Below are 16780 nucleotides of genomic sequence, written 5' to 3'. Positions count from 1 at the left end.
GCACAAAAAAAAATGCACTTTGGAAAATAAATTAGATGAGAAATATCATTCTGATTGCATAATGCAAAGGGGAACTGGAGGTGATTTGGTTTCATCTGTTGCCATGATTATGTTCATTTCTACTGTCCTGTTCTTCTTCTGTTGTGAAGGGGCTGTTGTCCATCTACAATTTGGAAAGACCAATTGATTTAACATGTGCTGCGTGATGAAGCCAATAAATACTTCAACACAATTATAAGAATACTGCAGTGATGAACATGTGATCTGAACTATATTGTATGATGTCGACTTTAGGCTGGACTAAATTGTGGCTTTTTTGGAAAGCCAACCAGTTTAACATACATTTTGCTCAAAATGTGAAAGTAAGTATACGATTTAATTAGCTTTTATTTTTAGCCAAATATGAATAATGAAATCAAACATCTGTTCGGAATTGCATTGCAACTAGAAAGCTACCCCCTAAAAAATGACCCAAGGTAAGATGCCTGGTCACAGCAAGTTGGTGTGCAGGTATTTACTACATGGACTTTCATACAAAATAGCACATTATTAATACTATAATTCTGTATAGTTCTGTACAGCTGTAGCTAAAGATACGCAATGATAGGCATTGGCTTCTCTGCTCCATTCTGGTCTTTTTGTAGTAATTCCAGTTATATTCGTTTTGTTAATTTATTGGGGGTTTTTTTCCTCATCATTTTCAGTTTTATAGTTGGCTGCCACGTTTTTGTTTTTTACTGAGAGCTTGTGGCACTCATTAGGCTATGGCTTCCTGAGTGGGAAGCCTTACACCCCATACAATGCCTGTACATTAACAAAATTGGAAATAAATGACACTGATTTCAACTTACTGCATGTGACTTAAATTAAATAAAGCTAAAGCAGAATAAAATAATGGTGAAGGCTGAAAGCTTTGACTCTCTTCCAAAGCTACAATTACGATCAACAACAACAAAAACGACATTGTAGAAGGTATAAATTGTTTCTGTAATACATAAAAAGCATTAAACAGTGATAACCTTTAAGGATTAAAACGTCATCCCACATCCGGTCAGATCTATTCCAGCCATAATCGCCTTGCATGCTTCATTGGATGTTTTGATTTTCAAGCACGGAATAATTTGTTTAAAAAGGGGAGATTAATTGCAAATCAAAATGTCTCTACTCCGAGTATTAATTATTATAATGGATGCATGTTTCAGTGCCACACAATCCTCTTGCATCACGCATGCACGCCATAAAACGCGGCGCTGTGCACTTGCTTCGCTCCTCGCTGAGCCCTCCTTCCCACGATCCGCCCACCACCTCGGGCTGAAGTCACGTGCTCCACCGCCTAGTGTCTCTCGGCGTTTCTACACCATCACAAATCAAACTCTCAGTCAGCGCCCGGCGGAGAGGGAAGCCGAGATGAACGGCAGAGAGGCGTGTGCTGCACAGACAGAGAGCCCCCAAGACGCCACCGGGCTTTTACTGTGAACATCTAACAGATTACATCCTCTGCAGCTGGCCTTTTTTTTTTTTTTTTTTTTTTTCTTCTTACTGATTCCTGAACTCATCGGAACAGGACGGGAGATGAGATTCATACAGAACCGGAGATCTCCGCCTAGTTCCAAGCAGTCTGCCAGCGTTCAGCGGTGCGTCGAGGGTGTCCGGGACACAGAGCGCGCAGCCCAGAGCCGCTCCACCTCAACTGTGGACTGAAGACAGTTGCTTCTCTCTTCCTGAAGCACATATATTTTTTTTATTATTATTATTATTATTCTGCTGGATTCTGATCTGAGGTGGTGTTGGTGGTGGGGGCAGAAACCATGAGGGCTTGCTCAGCAAACTTGTTCGCTGTGCTCTTAATGTGTGCCCTTGCAAGTGTTTTCTACGTGTGGAGCGCGCTGGAGAACCGCTTGGAGCGACACAAACGGGGCTTCTTGGTGCCAGACGGGGGGTCCTTTCATCAAGGTCCTTCAGAGGACCTTTCTGCCAAAACTTTCCGAGCGCTGCTTGCTGTTCCAGCTGCACAAAGACAGAACTCGGCGGGTAGATCGAAGGCTCAAAACCGCACCAATCCATCTGCCTTTGTGGGAAGTCGAGATTATCATGTGAATGGGGATGACGAGAGGTCAGCGCAACGGGAGGGTCCGGTCAAGTTAGGCTACCCAGTGGATGATGGGATATTCTGGAGCAACTGGCTAGAAGACCTCCTCCCTGTGAGATTCACGGAGGGATACGCCGAGGCGTGGAGGAGCAAGGCAAGGACATCACCGGTGGTGAAGCTGGAGCCTGGATGCGGCAGGATATCCAATCAGCTGGCCACGTTTGCAGACGGGACTAAGGCGTGTGTGCGCTACGGGATCAACGCGGACCAGGTGCAGGGGGAAACTCTGACATACTACCTGGCCAGTCTGCTGGGCATCACAAATCTGCCTCCGCTCGTACTGTCACAGCTGACCGGCGACAGCGCGCAATGGGTGGCCGTGAGGACGCGGGTAAATAATTTGCAGTGGAGCGATCGGGCTGTTGTGTCTCTCACAGAGTGGATTTCCAACCTGACCGGCGTGGTCACACCTGCGCCCCTCAGACAGGAGAGCGGCGGGCTGCTTCCCGCCCTCGGGTGCTTCGAGAACAAAACTACGGCAGAGCTGCTGGAGCTGATGCAGTGGAGCGACCTGATCGTGTTCGACTACCTGACTGCGAACTTCGACAGGCTCGTCAGCAATCTGTTCAGCCTGCAGTGGGACCCCCACGTGATGGAGAGGGACACCAACAACCTGCTGAAAACGCCCCACGGGAACCTGGTGTTCATAGACAACGAGGCCGGACTCGTGCACGGCTTTCGGGTGTTGAACATGTGGGAGAAATATCACCATTCAGTCCTGAGCTCCGTGTGCGTGTTCAGGAGAAGGACTATGCAGCGCGTGGCGGAGCTGCACAGGCGCAGAGACTCCAGGCAGAGGCTGCTGGAGCTCTACAGAGACAACGAGCCTTTGTCTCAGGAACTGGGGTTTCTCTCAGACGAGCACGCTGCTGTTCTCCAAGACAGGATAGATCAACTGTACAAACACGTCATGCAATGCAAAGAAAAGTACAATCAGCTGTGAGCACTCAGGGCGCGCAGGTGATAGACTGGCACGGCAAGCCGTTAATGACAAACAGTGGCGCTCAGGACGCAACGCATTGTGAAAGCCCTACCAGAAAACCGTATTTGGCTTGTGTGATATGTTAATGATAATAATAATAAAAGTTTACAAAGGCCAGCTGATGTCAAGCACCCCTTCAACATTATCTAAATGTCAATTGTGGCACTTTTGTCCTACTATAATTTTCAACCGTGTTGCTTTTGTTTTAAAGAAAAATAACTTTTATTAATACGTGTATAACAGAAGCAACTGTTTCAATTATGAAACAGTGGTGGTGGTGGGGGGGGAAGCCATTTAATGGCCAGATGGCATGCTGGATTGTTTTTAGTCCTCATGAACAGTTATTTACTGCACAACTGCGTGACATAAAAAATGTTTATTGACCAGATAGACCGCTTTGTTTTCATCGGTTGTTAACACAACTTCATTTCACAGTTTTTCAAAAGCTCACTCAGTGACTGGATAAAACATATGTAAAATATGGGGTTCTGGTGGGGATTTTACGGTGTTCTGATATTAAATGTTGGGTTTTACTTTTTTTTTTTACCAGACAAGTACACCAGTGTTTGGCACTAATGGAATGCCATAGATGGTTTGCACGGTATGACGAGCTTTGCAAAACCGATGCCTGTTACACAAAGCTGATTTGAATATCCAACTGAACTACCTCTTGTGAATAGAATGTGTTGCCTACTTTAAATATAAGTCGAGTTTGAAAAATGTTCATAAGCTTCCCGCTGAGATTTATGCCTCTCTGAAGTGGAGATAATGTGGCCAATTTAAGTTATTTATTTTTCTTAATTCGCAGAGCATTTGCTGACCTGAATATGAACAAATGTAAAGAGTATCTGCTGTAGACCTGTTTGTGATTACAGTACCATAATGAAGTCCTTAAAGAGATAGCTCATACTTTTTACAGTGAGGTTAAAAACTTATTAGCAGTTAATATCTTAGATGTATCAGATAACTCTCATAGTGTCTTCACTTTGCAAAAATAAGAAGTGGTTTTCTCTGGATCCTGAAGCTAATGGCTACTCAGAGAGGGACCAAGATCAAAGTGGGCTTCTACCCTTTTAAAAACAGAGCTCACTCGCAAAAGTGTCACAGTAGTTTATGCAAATTCCTTTTTAGGAACATTTAAGTTGTCATCATGTCTGTATGGGGACGTTATTAAGATGAAAGCTGTTGATTTCTTTCAGTGTAAGAAATCAGGAAATCCTGCAGCGTCCCGGCTCCAGGAGGTTGTGCACTTCAGAACATCTTCCATGTGAAATGCATGCTAAGAACACACCATGTTACTCCTTTTCTAGTTATTTTAGTATTTTAATAGTTTTAAGATGTTAGAAGCCCACTTCTGCTTGACCCTTCTGACTTTTTTTATATAAAAATTAAGACATAAGAGTTTCTTTTTTTTTTTTTTTACTTAAGATATTAACTACTCATAAGCTTTATTGCAGAACATCACTTAAAAGAATCAGAACTATCCTTATGTTGTGTTTGAATTTTTGCCTTCTGTTTAAATATCCAAGTGACATATGCCTACTCCAAAGCCTTAACCTATGTTGATTCTTCTCCAGTATTGTATTTCGCTTTTTATAGACAGTAATTTGCACACATTGTAATAGATAGCACCTGCACTCGTGTCAATGTGTTAATATTCAGCCTTAAAAGTCACAGGTGTGTCATATCTATTGTGCATTTGCTGTTTATGTTGTAAATATTGTCTGGCAACAAGTTTTGATGCTGAACTGACTTAATGTGCATTGTGACATTCCAAAATTGTGTCCTTTCTTTTTCGAAAAAAGAAATACACAAGACATATTTTACAACGAGTGTTTTGTACAAAAGAATATACCCAAAGGCATCAAAAGCACTGTTGGTGTAGTACATCTAGAGTCTAGTGGGTGGGGAGTTAGAGTAAAAGTCCATTTAGTCTTTGTATTTTGCAGGTACAATTTTTCACAAAAGCTTGACTGTTAGCCACATGCTTGCAACAACACAAATCTCTTTAATCCCCCTTTTTAAATCCCAAATAGAGCGATGAGCTAAAGCAGACTGACTCTTTGGGACACATTTGAAAAAGGGTTTTAGTGTTCCCTAACTATAACTTCCCTTTTTTTTTTTTGTAATTGCTAAGCTTTGGTCAAAGATTATAAATTGTTACTGAATCAGATCAATAATAGATTGTGTTTTAGATTCAATCTATTGACCTAAAAGGGAAGCAAGCTCAGAGTGGATCAGATAAGCAGAACACTTCACAATTAATGGTAGCAAAGCGTTTGTATTCTTTCGCAGCACGATTTTGGAATTTTAAATTTATTTCCTGAGTGAATGACTTCACCACTTCACTTTCCACCATTTTGTAGGCCCTGTTCTGTGTCTAATTTCTGTTTTGTCAAGCACATCCGTAGAATTTTGAAGGCTTCGTTTTTCACTATTTCGCTGTCATGCAACTAGATATTTCACTGTTACTTTCATTACTAGATCAAACGACGCAGCACTAACTGTGCCTGCTCTATCAAATTAGTTAATCTCTCACATTGTGGGTCCTTTTGGTACTCGCAGCCCTTGTGTCAGTGATTTGTGGTTATTTCACAACAGAAGTGTAGGCAGGTGCAACTGGACTAGATTTTTTTTCTTTCTTTTTCTATTATTTTCCAGACTGCGCCTCAGCTGTGAAAGGGACTCGAGGATCAATATGTGCACTGACTGTAGTATGGGCAAAAGCAGGTCACGTTAATGAGCTGGGTGAGGGGTTATATGTGAATATTTGTGTCTCGGCAAGGATTTCGAAAAGACTGCACTTGCAGCTGGGTTTGGTGCTGTAAGCATGTCTGTTTATGCTCTACAGAGATTTTGCAGCAAGCTGCACACACTAGGGATTAAAAACAAAGCCAAACAGAGGTCTGCACGTCTGAAACGCACTTCCTATCCCCCTTCTGTGTTGTATTCTCTTTCTCAGTATTTTTATCTACATCACAACCATTTCTCCAGTGCATCTGCATTCTTTTAAAGCATTATTGTCAGCCTCATTTGTGAATAAAAGAGAGAATGAAAGTTTCATTTTCCTAATTAGCCTTTTTTGTGGACTCCTCTGCACATGAGAGCCCTTTTAACCGGGGGGACCATGCCAGCGGTAATCACACTAATGGGGAGAAATCAAAGGGGTTTTCAAACCACTCCATAACTGTTCACATATGTTCTTCTTTCACTCTTCCTGTCTGTTCCTCTTCAACCTCCCTTTTCCACCCGATGGCAACCTTTTTTTTTTTTTTTTTTTTTTTTTTTTTTACACCAAACACATGGCACTTTTTTTTTTTTTTCCTTTGGCTATTCTGCAGAATGCAGCATCTCCTTGCTCTCTGAATGTCAGGTTTATGCTCTTTAATCCTGATTTTTCATCCTGCTTGTTTTTAGAACAAACCTAATTACAGGCTCAGTCAGTCTGTACTTCCAGGGGATTCGGGCATGCCCGAGCGAAGACCCCAGGTAGTGGGGCTTATCTCCTGCTTCTTTGTGCACATTGCAAACATTCCAGAGAAGCAGAGGGAGGATCATCTCCATGGACACATTAACACACACAGACACTGCCCAGGCAGGAAAGTCAAAAGAATCCCAGCTGTGTAAATAAATCTCTGCAAAATGTTTTTTTTTTTTTTTTTATTATTATCATTTTAATTTGGCCTCTCAAAGGTTTTAAACTAGTAAAAGTAAGTTGTTTAAAATGTTTTGTGTTTTTTTTCCCACACGAATGCAGCATTTTATTTGCTGTAGTAAATAAAATTAAATAAAACTACTTTTCAAATCTCTCAGTAAGAAAAATCCTCGCACCAGAAAGCAGCTATAGGATTTGCTTATCTTCAGTACTGGAAATGCTTTTTAAATATTAAGTCCTGCACATTCAAAGGTAATTTTTTTGTTACAAAAAGAAAAAATAAATAGAAAACAGAAGAATAAAATCAGCATACTCTGCTCTATAAGTCTTAAAGCCACACATTTTCCTTAAACAACCATAACAAGATAAAATATTGCCATTTTACTTATATTGATGTTTCTATGCCATGGATTCTATGCCTTCAAAACCATGTTTGCTTGCCTCTTTTCAAAGTTAAAACTGTTTTTTTTTTCATTGCATTGCAGTAAGTTTAATTCTGAATTCTGAAGATGTTACAAACATGTTTTTTTAATTTATTTATTTATTTATTTATTTTACACAGCTGAAGCTGTTTCCCCTTTCCAACTCACTCCAGTGAATCCACTAAACATCTAAACTGTGAGGCTGAAAACATTGATTTTCTGGAAAAGAAAACATAAATTTTCTATAACTTTCCAAATGCTGCGTGGACTGTTGCGAGGCAGGTGACTAAATGTTTTCTCTGCATTATGCATGTGTAGAGACACATGCATAAGCATTCTTTTTCAGGGCTCTGAAGAATGTGGAACCTCTCGCACATGATTACATTATGAAACATGGACATGAATCACTTAGTCACAGCTGAATGAATATGGGCCATAGTGGGTAAACTGGGGGGCTGAGTCAACGTCTGGAGGGGATTTGACAGCATAAAGGCTGCGGTGTCCTGCAGAGGTGGGACAATGCTTGGCTTTGTCCAAATCACTGTTCTAGGACTGAGGTCAAAACCTTTGAGCATTCTTTCTCAAGGGAAAGTTGAAGTTAATGAATTTAAGGCCGAGAGGGGGAGGGAGCAGTTCCTGCTTGCAAATACTTTGTCTTGTGAAAAGGGATAAGTCGTATGTCCGTAATGGTTTCCGTTGAGTGAGAAAAACTACGATTTTATTTAGTTTCCATGCATAGTTCGTTTAAGTTGGTAAGATTTAGTCTTACAAAATTTGGTGTTCTTCAACAGATTTACATGCAGCGCTAAGAAAAGAAAAACTCTTCTTATTTAATTTTACAAGTTCAGTCAAAAATAAGTCAAACTGTCATTTTTATTACACTTTTCAGGAAGATACACTGGTTGATTCATATTGGTTTATGTTTTATCTGTACTCAATATTATGGAGCCTAAATTCAAGAGACTGCATGTTGGCATCTACATATAATGAAAAAACAGGCTTTCAGTATTTGTTGTAAACCACATTTTACATTCTAGTTTTAACATTAGTGAGGCATTCTTATAATCTGATAAATATGCTGCCACCTCCATGTTCAATCTTTCAGTTTTGGTTTTCTCATCACCTTAATAAAGCTTTCAAAGGTGAGGTTTCCCCACACTAATATGTTTTCAATCTACATACAGGCTTAAGTGTGAATAAGAGTAGTTTTCAAACTCTTTAATTCATCTGTCTGCTTTCAGCTGTCACACTCCTCTCATATTAGCACGAGAAAAATTAAACCAATTGGTCTCTTTCCGTCATCAAGTATGAAAAAAAAAAAAAGTTGTTTAGACATCCAATACATAAGCTAATAAAACAGGATAAAACTGCTCATTGCCTGATTACTTTATTTTACATTATAGGATTGAAACAGATGATACTTCAGAGTCTCTGCATACATACACATTGATTGGATATAATCCACTAAAATGTTTTAGAAACAAGAACTATTTAACCTTAATTTAGAGTCCCTCCATTTTCCCTTAATACGATTTTCTTCATGCTAGTCATAGCACACACAAAAATAAATCCTGATTAATTTCGCCACTTAATTCCATCCTATTCGATATGCTTTGTCCCTCAAGCTCTGTTGACAAAACGTCACACGAGAGTCTGCAGAATCTAATGATAGCTGCATTTTATGCAGAGCTCAGAGAAGAACTCTTCGACTGTTTCACGTTTGTTTTGGGGGTTTTTTTTGGTTCTTTTTTAGCAAATGATATATCGTGAAATGATGATAGGTAAAGTGATGCTCATTCATATTCCAGAGACACATTCAGATCATTTTTTATGGCTGTCAGAAGGCCATTGATGATATAATTAACCACATATCAAAAAATAGTTTTTACTTCTCTGATTTATTCAGTCTTTTTTTTTTTCATTCAGATATGTAAAAGCCTTCAGTTGTAATGTTTTGCTTTCCCCATCTTGACTTTCACTGCATTGATTGACATGTTTGATGGGTTCAGATTCTTTAGGGTGATGTTTGTTGATGTCTCAGTTCAGCCAGGGGAGCTTTTTCAAGCACACACTGTTTTGCATTTGGATTCATCTCTATGTAAATGTGAATCAGCATGCTTATGGAAATTATTTTTTGATTTTTTTTTTTTTTTAAGTCTTTCACTAGAAAGAATTACTGATCATATTCATGGGGAGATAATCTAGCATTTTATGGTTGAATGCATTTTTTCTTGCAGCCATCTGCACTTAGCTCAGATTGTGAATATAATTAAGGTTATATTATGCAAATTTCAGGAATTCCAGGTGGATGGTCCCAAATCAAGTCCAGAACAAGGCAAATACTGATTGGCCCAATTTAGCAGACTGGACATACATAGAGCCGTGATTACCTAGCAAATATGAGGAGTAAAGGTTTGTGCAAACGCAGTTGTGCTTAGCAAAGTCTGCTTCTACATCTCATAACTTCTATGTCAAAGAAAAAAAAAAGCAATGACAACCTTTACAGTCTATACTGCCTGAAACAAAACTGTTGCTACATGTCATTATTGTCCTTCTTCGTGTTTTATGGGAATGTTGTGGATTTTATCCTCTCCTTGCCTGAAGGGTAGTGAGAATCAATACGCAGAAGGGCAAAAGGACGTGTGATACTTGATGACAAAATACCTACAACCTGCTGAAACAGCACATTCCTTCCTGCTCGCTAACCACTTCATCTCTGAATGTTAGTGTTGGCTGGAGGCTGTAACCTGATAGAGTCCTGCATGTGGGTATTCGCAGCAGTCATCCACTGGCTTTAACAGTGCTAGGTAATTTGGCCATTTCTATGTAAATTGCATGTTGTGCTGCCATATCAGGATCTTGTACAGCAGCATATACATCAACTTTCCTCTTCACTCATTGGGATGATTAAAGGTAACTGTGAGAAGACAGGAAGGATAAACATAGGAACAAAATTATAGCAGTCATTTGTCTGAGGATACAATATCACAGCAGGAAACCAAATGTAAAAATTTGTAAAATGTGGGTAAATTTATTGGTAACAGTTCAGCCAATCAAGTTTAAGCTCCCACAGTCGTGCTTGATGGTTTTTCATGCCTTGAAATGCCTAAAAAAAATCAAATAAATCCTCCTTAGTAACCAAATCAGCTTTGCTCTGATCAGAACCAAGTGGACTATGCAAAATGTGCAGTTGTGTTGGAAATAAAACCACTGTGTTTTAAAGTAGTGGCTAAACCTTAACATTTATGTAGCACATTTTATTTCCATCCAAACAAGAGCAAAATGAACTTTTCCCATTTATTAGAAATAATTACAAAAAACATGAATAAGAACAATTATATAAAAAAGGAAGAAAAAAAAGTAGGATTTTATCACAAAGCGAGGTAAAATGTAATGGAAGTACACCTACAAAAAGCAAAATAAATAAATAAAAAATGTTAAAAATGTTTGATGTTGTTTAACCTGTTTGCTGTATATCATGCATGAATTCTTAGCTTTTCTGTGAACATTCAGCTTCATAACCACGGTTTCCCAGAACTGCTTCACATCTGTGTTGTATGGAGTCAAACAAGTTGAAGTTCTTGTGTGGAGTTGCTTCAGTGGGAGGATTTTTACTACGTTCCACATTTCCTTAGCCATTCTTAGTTTTGCCTCAGAAACAGCAGCTGCTTTCACAGTCTTACTGAAACGTTTATTTCAGTCTGACATGAGTGTGTTTTTTATGCAGCAGAAGGCAAAATGACAACTCATTATTTTAAATCTGCTCAAACTAATCCATTATATGCTGTAAGTGATATTTAAACTAAACATCATGAAAATTATGACGTCTGAGCTACCATGACTCACAGTGTACCATTGGTTGAGTATTCAGTCAGCTTATAATACTGACAAAGTGTTTTCATCCCCTTTCTGGCAGAGCAGACACTGACCAGCTGATTGAGGGCAAACTGTTTTTCGCAGTTTTTTAAAGATTTTATGTGAAATAGTCTATTTTTCCTGCTGAAATATATAAGTGACCCTATTCAGTTGCAAATTGCTTTTAATTTTTTTTATGTAATGTTTCTTCTTACGTTGTAAATTTGCCCTCACAGTACAGTGTTTTGTTTCTTATTATTTTGTTTTCATATTTCTACCTTTGTGTGAAATTGCATGCTTCTGTTTTTGCATGTTTTCCACTTTGAGGAACAATCATGACACATATCACCTTCATGAAAACAGTTTTGTCTCTTATTTTTATAGGATCTCTTTGCTTGCATGGTTTTGAATTATTAGAGCATGTTGAAGCACACATAGAACAGCCTTTTTTTTTTGCATACTAGAATGTTTTTCTCACCCAAGATTCAAACCAAACCCAGAAATATTAATCACCATCCTTCCACTCACACATGGAAAATTTAGTTTAGCCTTTCAACTACTTTTACCTCTAAAAGTTCAATGACACTAAATTCTTTCATTACCGGTTTGAAATGTTTGGAGGTGATACGGACAGTAAGTTTCAAGCCACTCTGCGTTTCTTTGCAATTCTAAGTAGCCGGCTTTCTTGTAATCTTTGAAAAGTGGTAATAGCTTCTCAGGCTTTTACACTGGTGCATTCTGACTCATTCATCAGTGCCAATGTTCTATCCCACTTTTTATTCTATCAGACTTTTTAGACATTTCACAGAAATGAATTTTGTTTCTTCAGTCAATCCGCCATGCTATAAATCATTAAAGCATGAAAATAAAATGTTAATCTAGAGACAGCGTGCATTTGACAAGGCTCAGCAAGAAAGTAAAGTTTATGAGAAATCTATGTTCTAATGTTGAAAGGGTATATTCAGAAGTCATGCTGACTGAAAAAAAGTCAAAGGAATGCATTCATTCTTTCTTAGGATTTGGGATGATCTGAAAATGTGTGCAAAGGTCAGAGTGTACAAAGACGGTGTGCATGTGTAACAGGGAAAGGTCTGAGTGTGCCAAGGAACAGTCGGAGATACTGTCACAAGAAGTTTAGAAAAAAAAATCATCTAGTCTTTGTCTTTTCCCAAATATTACTAGAAATCATGTCTCAAGAAACTCAGAAGTTAATACACAACTTTTTGACAGCACATTTATTCTGTTTTGTTAAGATTATGTAGAATCGGGAGAATTAAGTTTACTTTCCATGTGTCTATTAAAGAGTGTGGGAATTGAATTTAGTGGTGGTTCAACAAATGGTGCTTTCCATTTGTAGGCAGAAATCTGAAATTCCGGACTTCAGTTGGATAAATCAACTGGAACGCCCAATGAAGTCAGAGAAACTCCGAATAGCCTCAGTTAGGATTTTAAGGCCGACTTCAAGCTTCAATATGGCCACTGCAAATGGTTTCAAATGAACTGTTGACTGAATATGTAGGGAAAAAATTGACATATGTTGTCATGATGTTTATTGTCTTCTTAAAAACTTTTAGGAAAACACATTAAGTTTAGAATAATAAAGATCAGCTGGGCTGAAAAAGCCTGGCTGTACACCAGATGCCTTGGAAAGTTAACTGTTACTGAAATAGAAAAGCCTTCAGGGAAGATGCGACACCGAAGCCAAGAGAAATTTAATTTTGCTAAATTGTTAACCAATTACTCTTCAAGGTCACCTTATTTGTGGGTATGATTCACAGATCAAGTATCATGTGGTTTGTAAACCTAACAATACCCTGACAATATACCTGGGTAAGTTCAAAGTGAGTCAAAAGTCCTTTCTGTTATGTTCAAAAAATATGTTGTAAGTCCTTCAAAGAGCCTGATATTCTGTTGGTCCAGAGAGCTTTAAAATGGGCTTACAGAAAAGTTAAACTAAAAAAAAACAAAAAAAAAACAAGCGGATGTGACTTAACACTTATCTACAGTGTGATAAAAATGTTGTTGTAAGTGTCTTTGAGAAACCTCAATTACACTCGCTGTTGTAGTACCAATATACCTCAGTGTTTTAGAAGTGGGTCAACGTGCTAATGGTGGAATTGTTCAATAAATCCTCTTTTAGCCATGCTCTGCTTTTCATTTTAAATGGTTGGCTTATGCTCGAATGAGTACCTTGTTCATTTTTTGTAACGTTTTCTTTTGGCACTATCACAAAGTCAGGTCTAGTTAGATTTATGTGTCAGCCACAAGTGCAAACTCATCACTCTAATAAATTAATGGTTTTGTTGTGCTTCATAGTGTAACATTGTGAGGAATGTAATTCTATACAGATATCCAAAAGTTACAATTGTCGTGTTAGATGAGACACTTCCCCTGCTTTTGACTTATAATATCCCTTAAAGGAAAAGCTAAATTGGGTAAAGTAACAATTGATTAAAAATCAATGCTCCTGTGGTAGCACAATTAAAGGTTCACAAGTAAGATGTCAAAAGTCAGTGAGAATGTAAAGGAAATATCTGAAACTGAAACGGTATAGATTTGCTGTTTCAGTTTCCTTATTTGATCTTCTGTCCATTCTTGAATAACATGCAAAGCAGTGGTGCTGAATTCAAGGATATATTACCTTAGGTCAGTGATTTTTAACCCTCATTCTCAAGGTACTCTTCCCTGCAAGTTTTAGATGTTTCCCTGTTTCAGCAGACCTGATTTCAATTGTTTGATTAACAGGCATTTGAATCGGGTGTGTTAAAGTAGGAGAAGGTCTCTTCTTCTGCTGTTTAATGCCACCAGTCTTTAGGGTTAATTAAGTTACCTAATTTAGAAATGTCTGTTTTAGTGAACAGCTATTGACATTAGCAATATTCATTCCTACCCAGAATCATTGTTCCCAAGTTTGGTTTCCACAGAAGTAAATAAAAAAAAATAAAAAAATCATCAGTTTGTGACCTTAGGCTTTCCTGTAACTGGGTTATGCGGGAGAGCAACATCCCAAAATGCACCAGCAAGTCCAGCTTTTAATGACAACAACTTAAAAGTTGAGATTTTTAAGTTGCCTGGTGAAATTCTGGGCTTAAATCTACTTAAAATGCTGTTTCAAGACTTTAAATTGGCATTTTATACTTGAAAGCACTACAATGTGGCTAACCAGATATATTTGGACGAATGAGAGGGAGTCACAATTCATCCACAGTGATGTAAATGAAATATCAGTTTTCACAAACACCTAATATTGTCACCAAAATCAGAGAAGCAGGTTATCACAAATAAGATTAAGGTGACGATTAATTTTTCACCAAGGGCCAAGTTGATTTTGATGTCTTTGTCAATCAGTGCATTTGATTACTTGAAAAATTTAAGCCTGAAAAAGGCTAAATCTGTGAAAATCTGTAACACCTTTTCACAGCAAATGAACCTGTGGAGTGTCTTGTGTGAGAAATAACAGAGTGAAGGATAGGATAACAAAGATTCCTGTCAACATTTTTGATGTACATTATCTATGTCCTCTCTGTACAAAGACATGTACTGTCTGGAAAAAAAAAAAAAAATAAGCCAAGTACTATCTCAAGAACAACTTGTACTCTTTACAAAATGTCCTCTCAGGAAGTCCCCCACTGCCACTCCCACCACCATTCCAACGCCACACCTGTAACCCGAGTCATTTCAAATTACAAGACTGAGGGATCCGGGCTTCCCACGCCAGCAGCAACAACAATTATACAACAATCTGACACGACTGCAGGCTGAGGACTCAGCGTCTGGCACCCTTAAATTACCTTAACCAGAGAAACAACAATACGTGGTGTCGGAGTTCACTTCCTTCCACACCGAAGGGCAATTTAAGCAGCTAACCTTTTGTGTTTATCTCTATTCCATGCATAATATCCATCCTTTGGCAGCAAAACCGAAATTAGCATACTAGGTTTCAATATCCTGTAAAGAAAAGACATTTGTTGGAAGGAAAGGTGCGGCTACAGCAAATTTATATCATGTGAGAATCAGCAAACCAGATCCACAGCAGAGGGAAGCTTTTGGAAAGACATGTGGCTGTTGTTCTTATCTCTGTTTCACATATTCTGCCCATTTTCCAAGTGACTCATCTCCTTTTTTGATTCAATCTTTTTCTTCCCATTTGTCTGGTCTGTGCCAGTATCGCCATTTTGGGATCCAGAGGGCATTGATTGAGTGGATGTGGGGGGTCCGAATCATCTGGCTCTACTTACAAAGCCATTTTCAACACAATCAATACCACTTCAAGAGGAACTAAATCTTCTTAGGGTCCCACAGTCCAAAGTAATAGAGGACTGTCTACCACATGGGAGATATCTATTTTCTCTCATTTTGACTCTGTTCATTGTTCTGCCATTCCTACGATTTTTTAACCACCTCATTAATTCTATATCATTGATGCTTTCAAAGAGAAAATGGGAGAATTTATCTGACTCTTGGGGTTTGAAATACGTCAGCGAGATCAGCCGCTGAGTGCGAGTCAATTTTAATGGAGGAAAATTATGGCCCCCCCATCAGGAAATTGAAGAGTGAAATGTTGAGCAAAGGCACAAAAGATGCTTCTACAGCAAGGACAAGGAGAGAGCCTAAAAGTGATTTATTAATTTCTGTTTGGACTTTTATGCCCATCTTATTTTTCCCGCGAGTGTGGGGTAGCTGCAAACAACACGATCTTAGTATTTGTAAACTTGTCATTCCAGACACGTCACACACAAGGATGCAAGCACCAGCATGATGACCATCTATGTGGCTTGTTCATTAAGAGAAAATTAATTAGGAACAGTTTCAATCGTTCATTAAATCATTTCAATCAATGAATTAGTTCTTTATCCTGCACTTAAGTGGATTGGAGAACGTGTAATCTGAGAATGGCATTACATTTCTCAGACAGGACGACAGGTCAGTGCACTTCCTTAAGAGAATGTTCTAATCCGTTCTGCACTGTAAACAAAACAGCGGTGTAACATCCAAGATTTGATCTATTGAAAGCAAGGTAACAAAGATAAGTTTTCCATTTTTTCTGCATGAGTAGACTTGAAGTGATACTTTTAAGTGGCAATAATGGCATGTTTAATCGATGAAGAACAATCACACTGATTCTATAAAAGTAAATGGTTTAATACTGATTATTATATCTGACACCTCAGCTCAGTTTTTCCTGGCAGCAGACTCATGACAAAGCAATGTTTGTAGCGTTGAACGTGAATTTAATATTTTTTTTTAATAGGGCTAAGGTAAGTATACTGTGAATTACATGAGTATTGCTTAAAGAAAAACTACCTTAGCAATTATTATTTAGACTCCCATTTTTCCAACCCAGGAAAGGAATTAGACCAGAGGATACTTACTTATACTTATCTAGCAACCCTAAATAGGATTGTCTAGTTTATATACCTTGGATCAACATTATTAGATTATTTTTTCTCCTTTTGCTCTTTCCTTTGGATTGTTATTTTGTTTGTATTTCTTATCAAGTCATGTAAAGCACTTTGAATTGCCTCGTTGCTGAAAATGTGCTATGTAAATAAAATGGCCTTACCTTACCTTAAAACTCACACAACTTTATTTTGAGAAACTTAAAAGATGTCAAATTATGTGGCCCTAAACTCGTGGTGAATGTTTGCACCGCAAACAGCAGGAAACTGAAGAAGAGTTTAGGAAAACAGATGGTAAACAGATTCAAACAAACTGCT

At 38.4% G+C, this 16780-nt stretch overlaps 1 protein-coding gene across 1 annotated transcript; it reads left to right on the top strand.

Moving 5' to 3' along the window:
* Nucleotides 1-1349: 1349 nt before the first annotated feature.
* fjx1 (four-jointed box kinase 1) lies at nt 1350-6188 on the top strand. The gene has a single exon (XM_015051959.1). It carries the CDS (start codon nt 1809-1811, stop codon nt 3090-3092), a length of 1284 nt encoding a protein of 427 aa, XP_014907445.1. The 5' UTR covers nt 1350-1808; the 3' UTR covers nt 3093-6188.
* The last annotated feature ends 10592 nt before the right edge of the window (nt 6189-16780 follow it).

Source organism: Poecilia latipinna, unplaced genomic scaffold (genome assembly GCF_001443285.1).
Source record: "Poecilia latipinna isolate Pla-1442-1.1 unplaced genomic scaffold, P_latipinna-1.0 Scaffold1076, whole genome shotgun sequence".
NCBI classification, from domain to species: Eukaryota; Metazoa; Chordata; class Actinopteri; order Cyprinodontiformes; family Poeciliidae; genus Poecilia; species Poecilia latipinna.
This window is presented reverse-complemented; position numbering and strand designations above follow the sequence as displayed.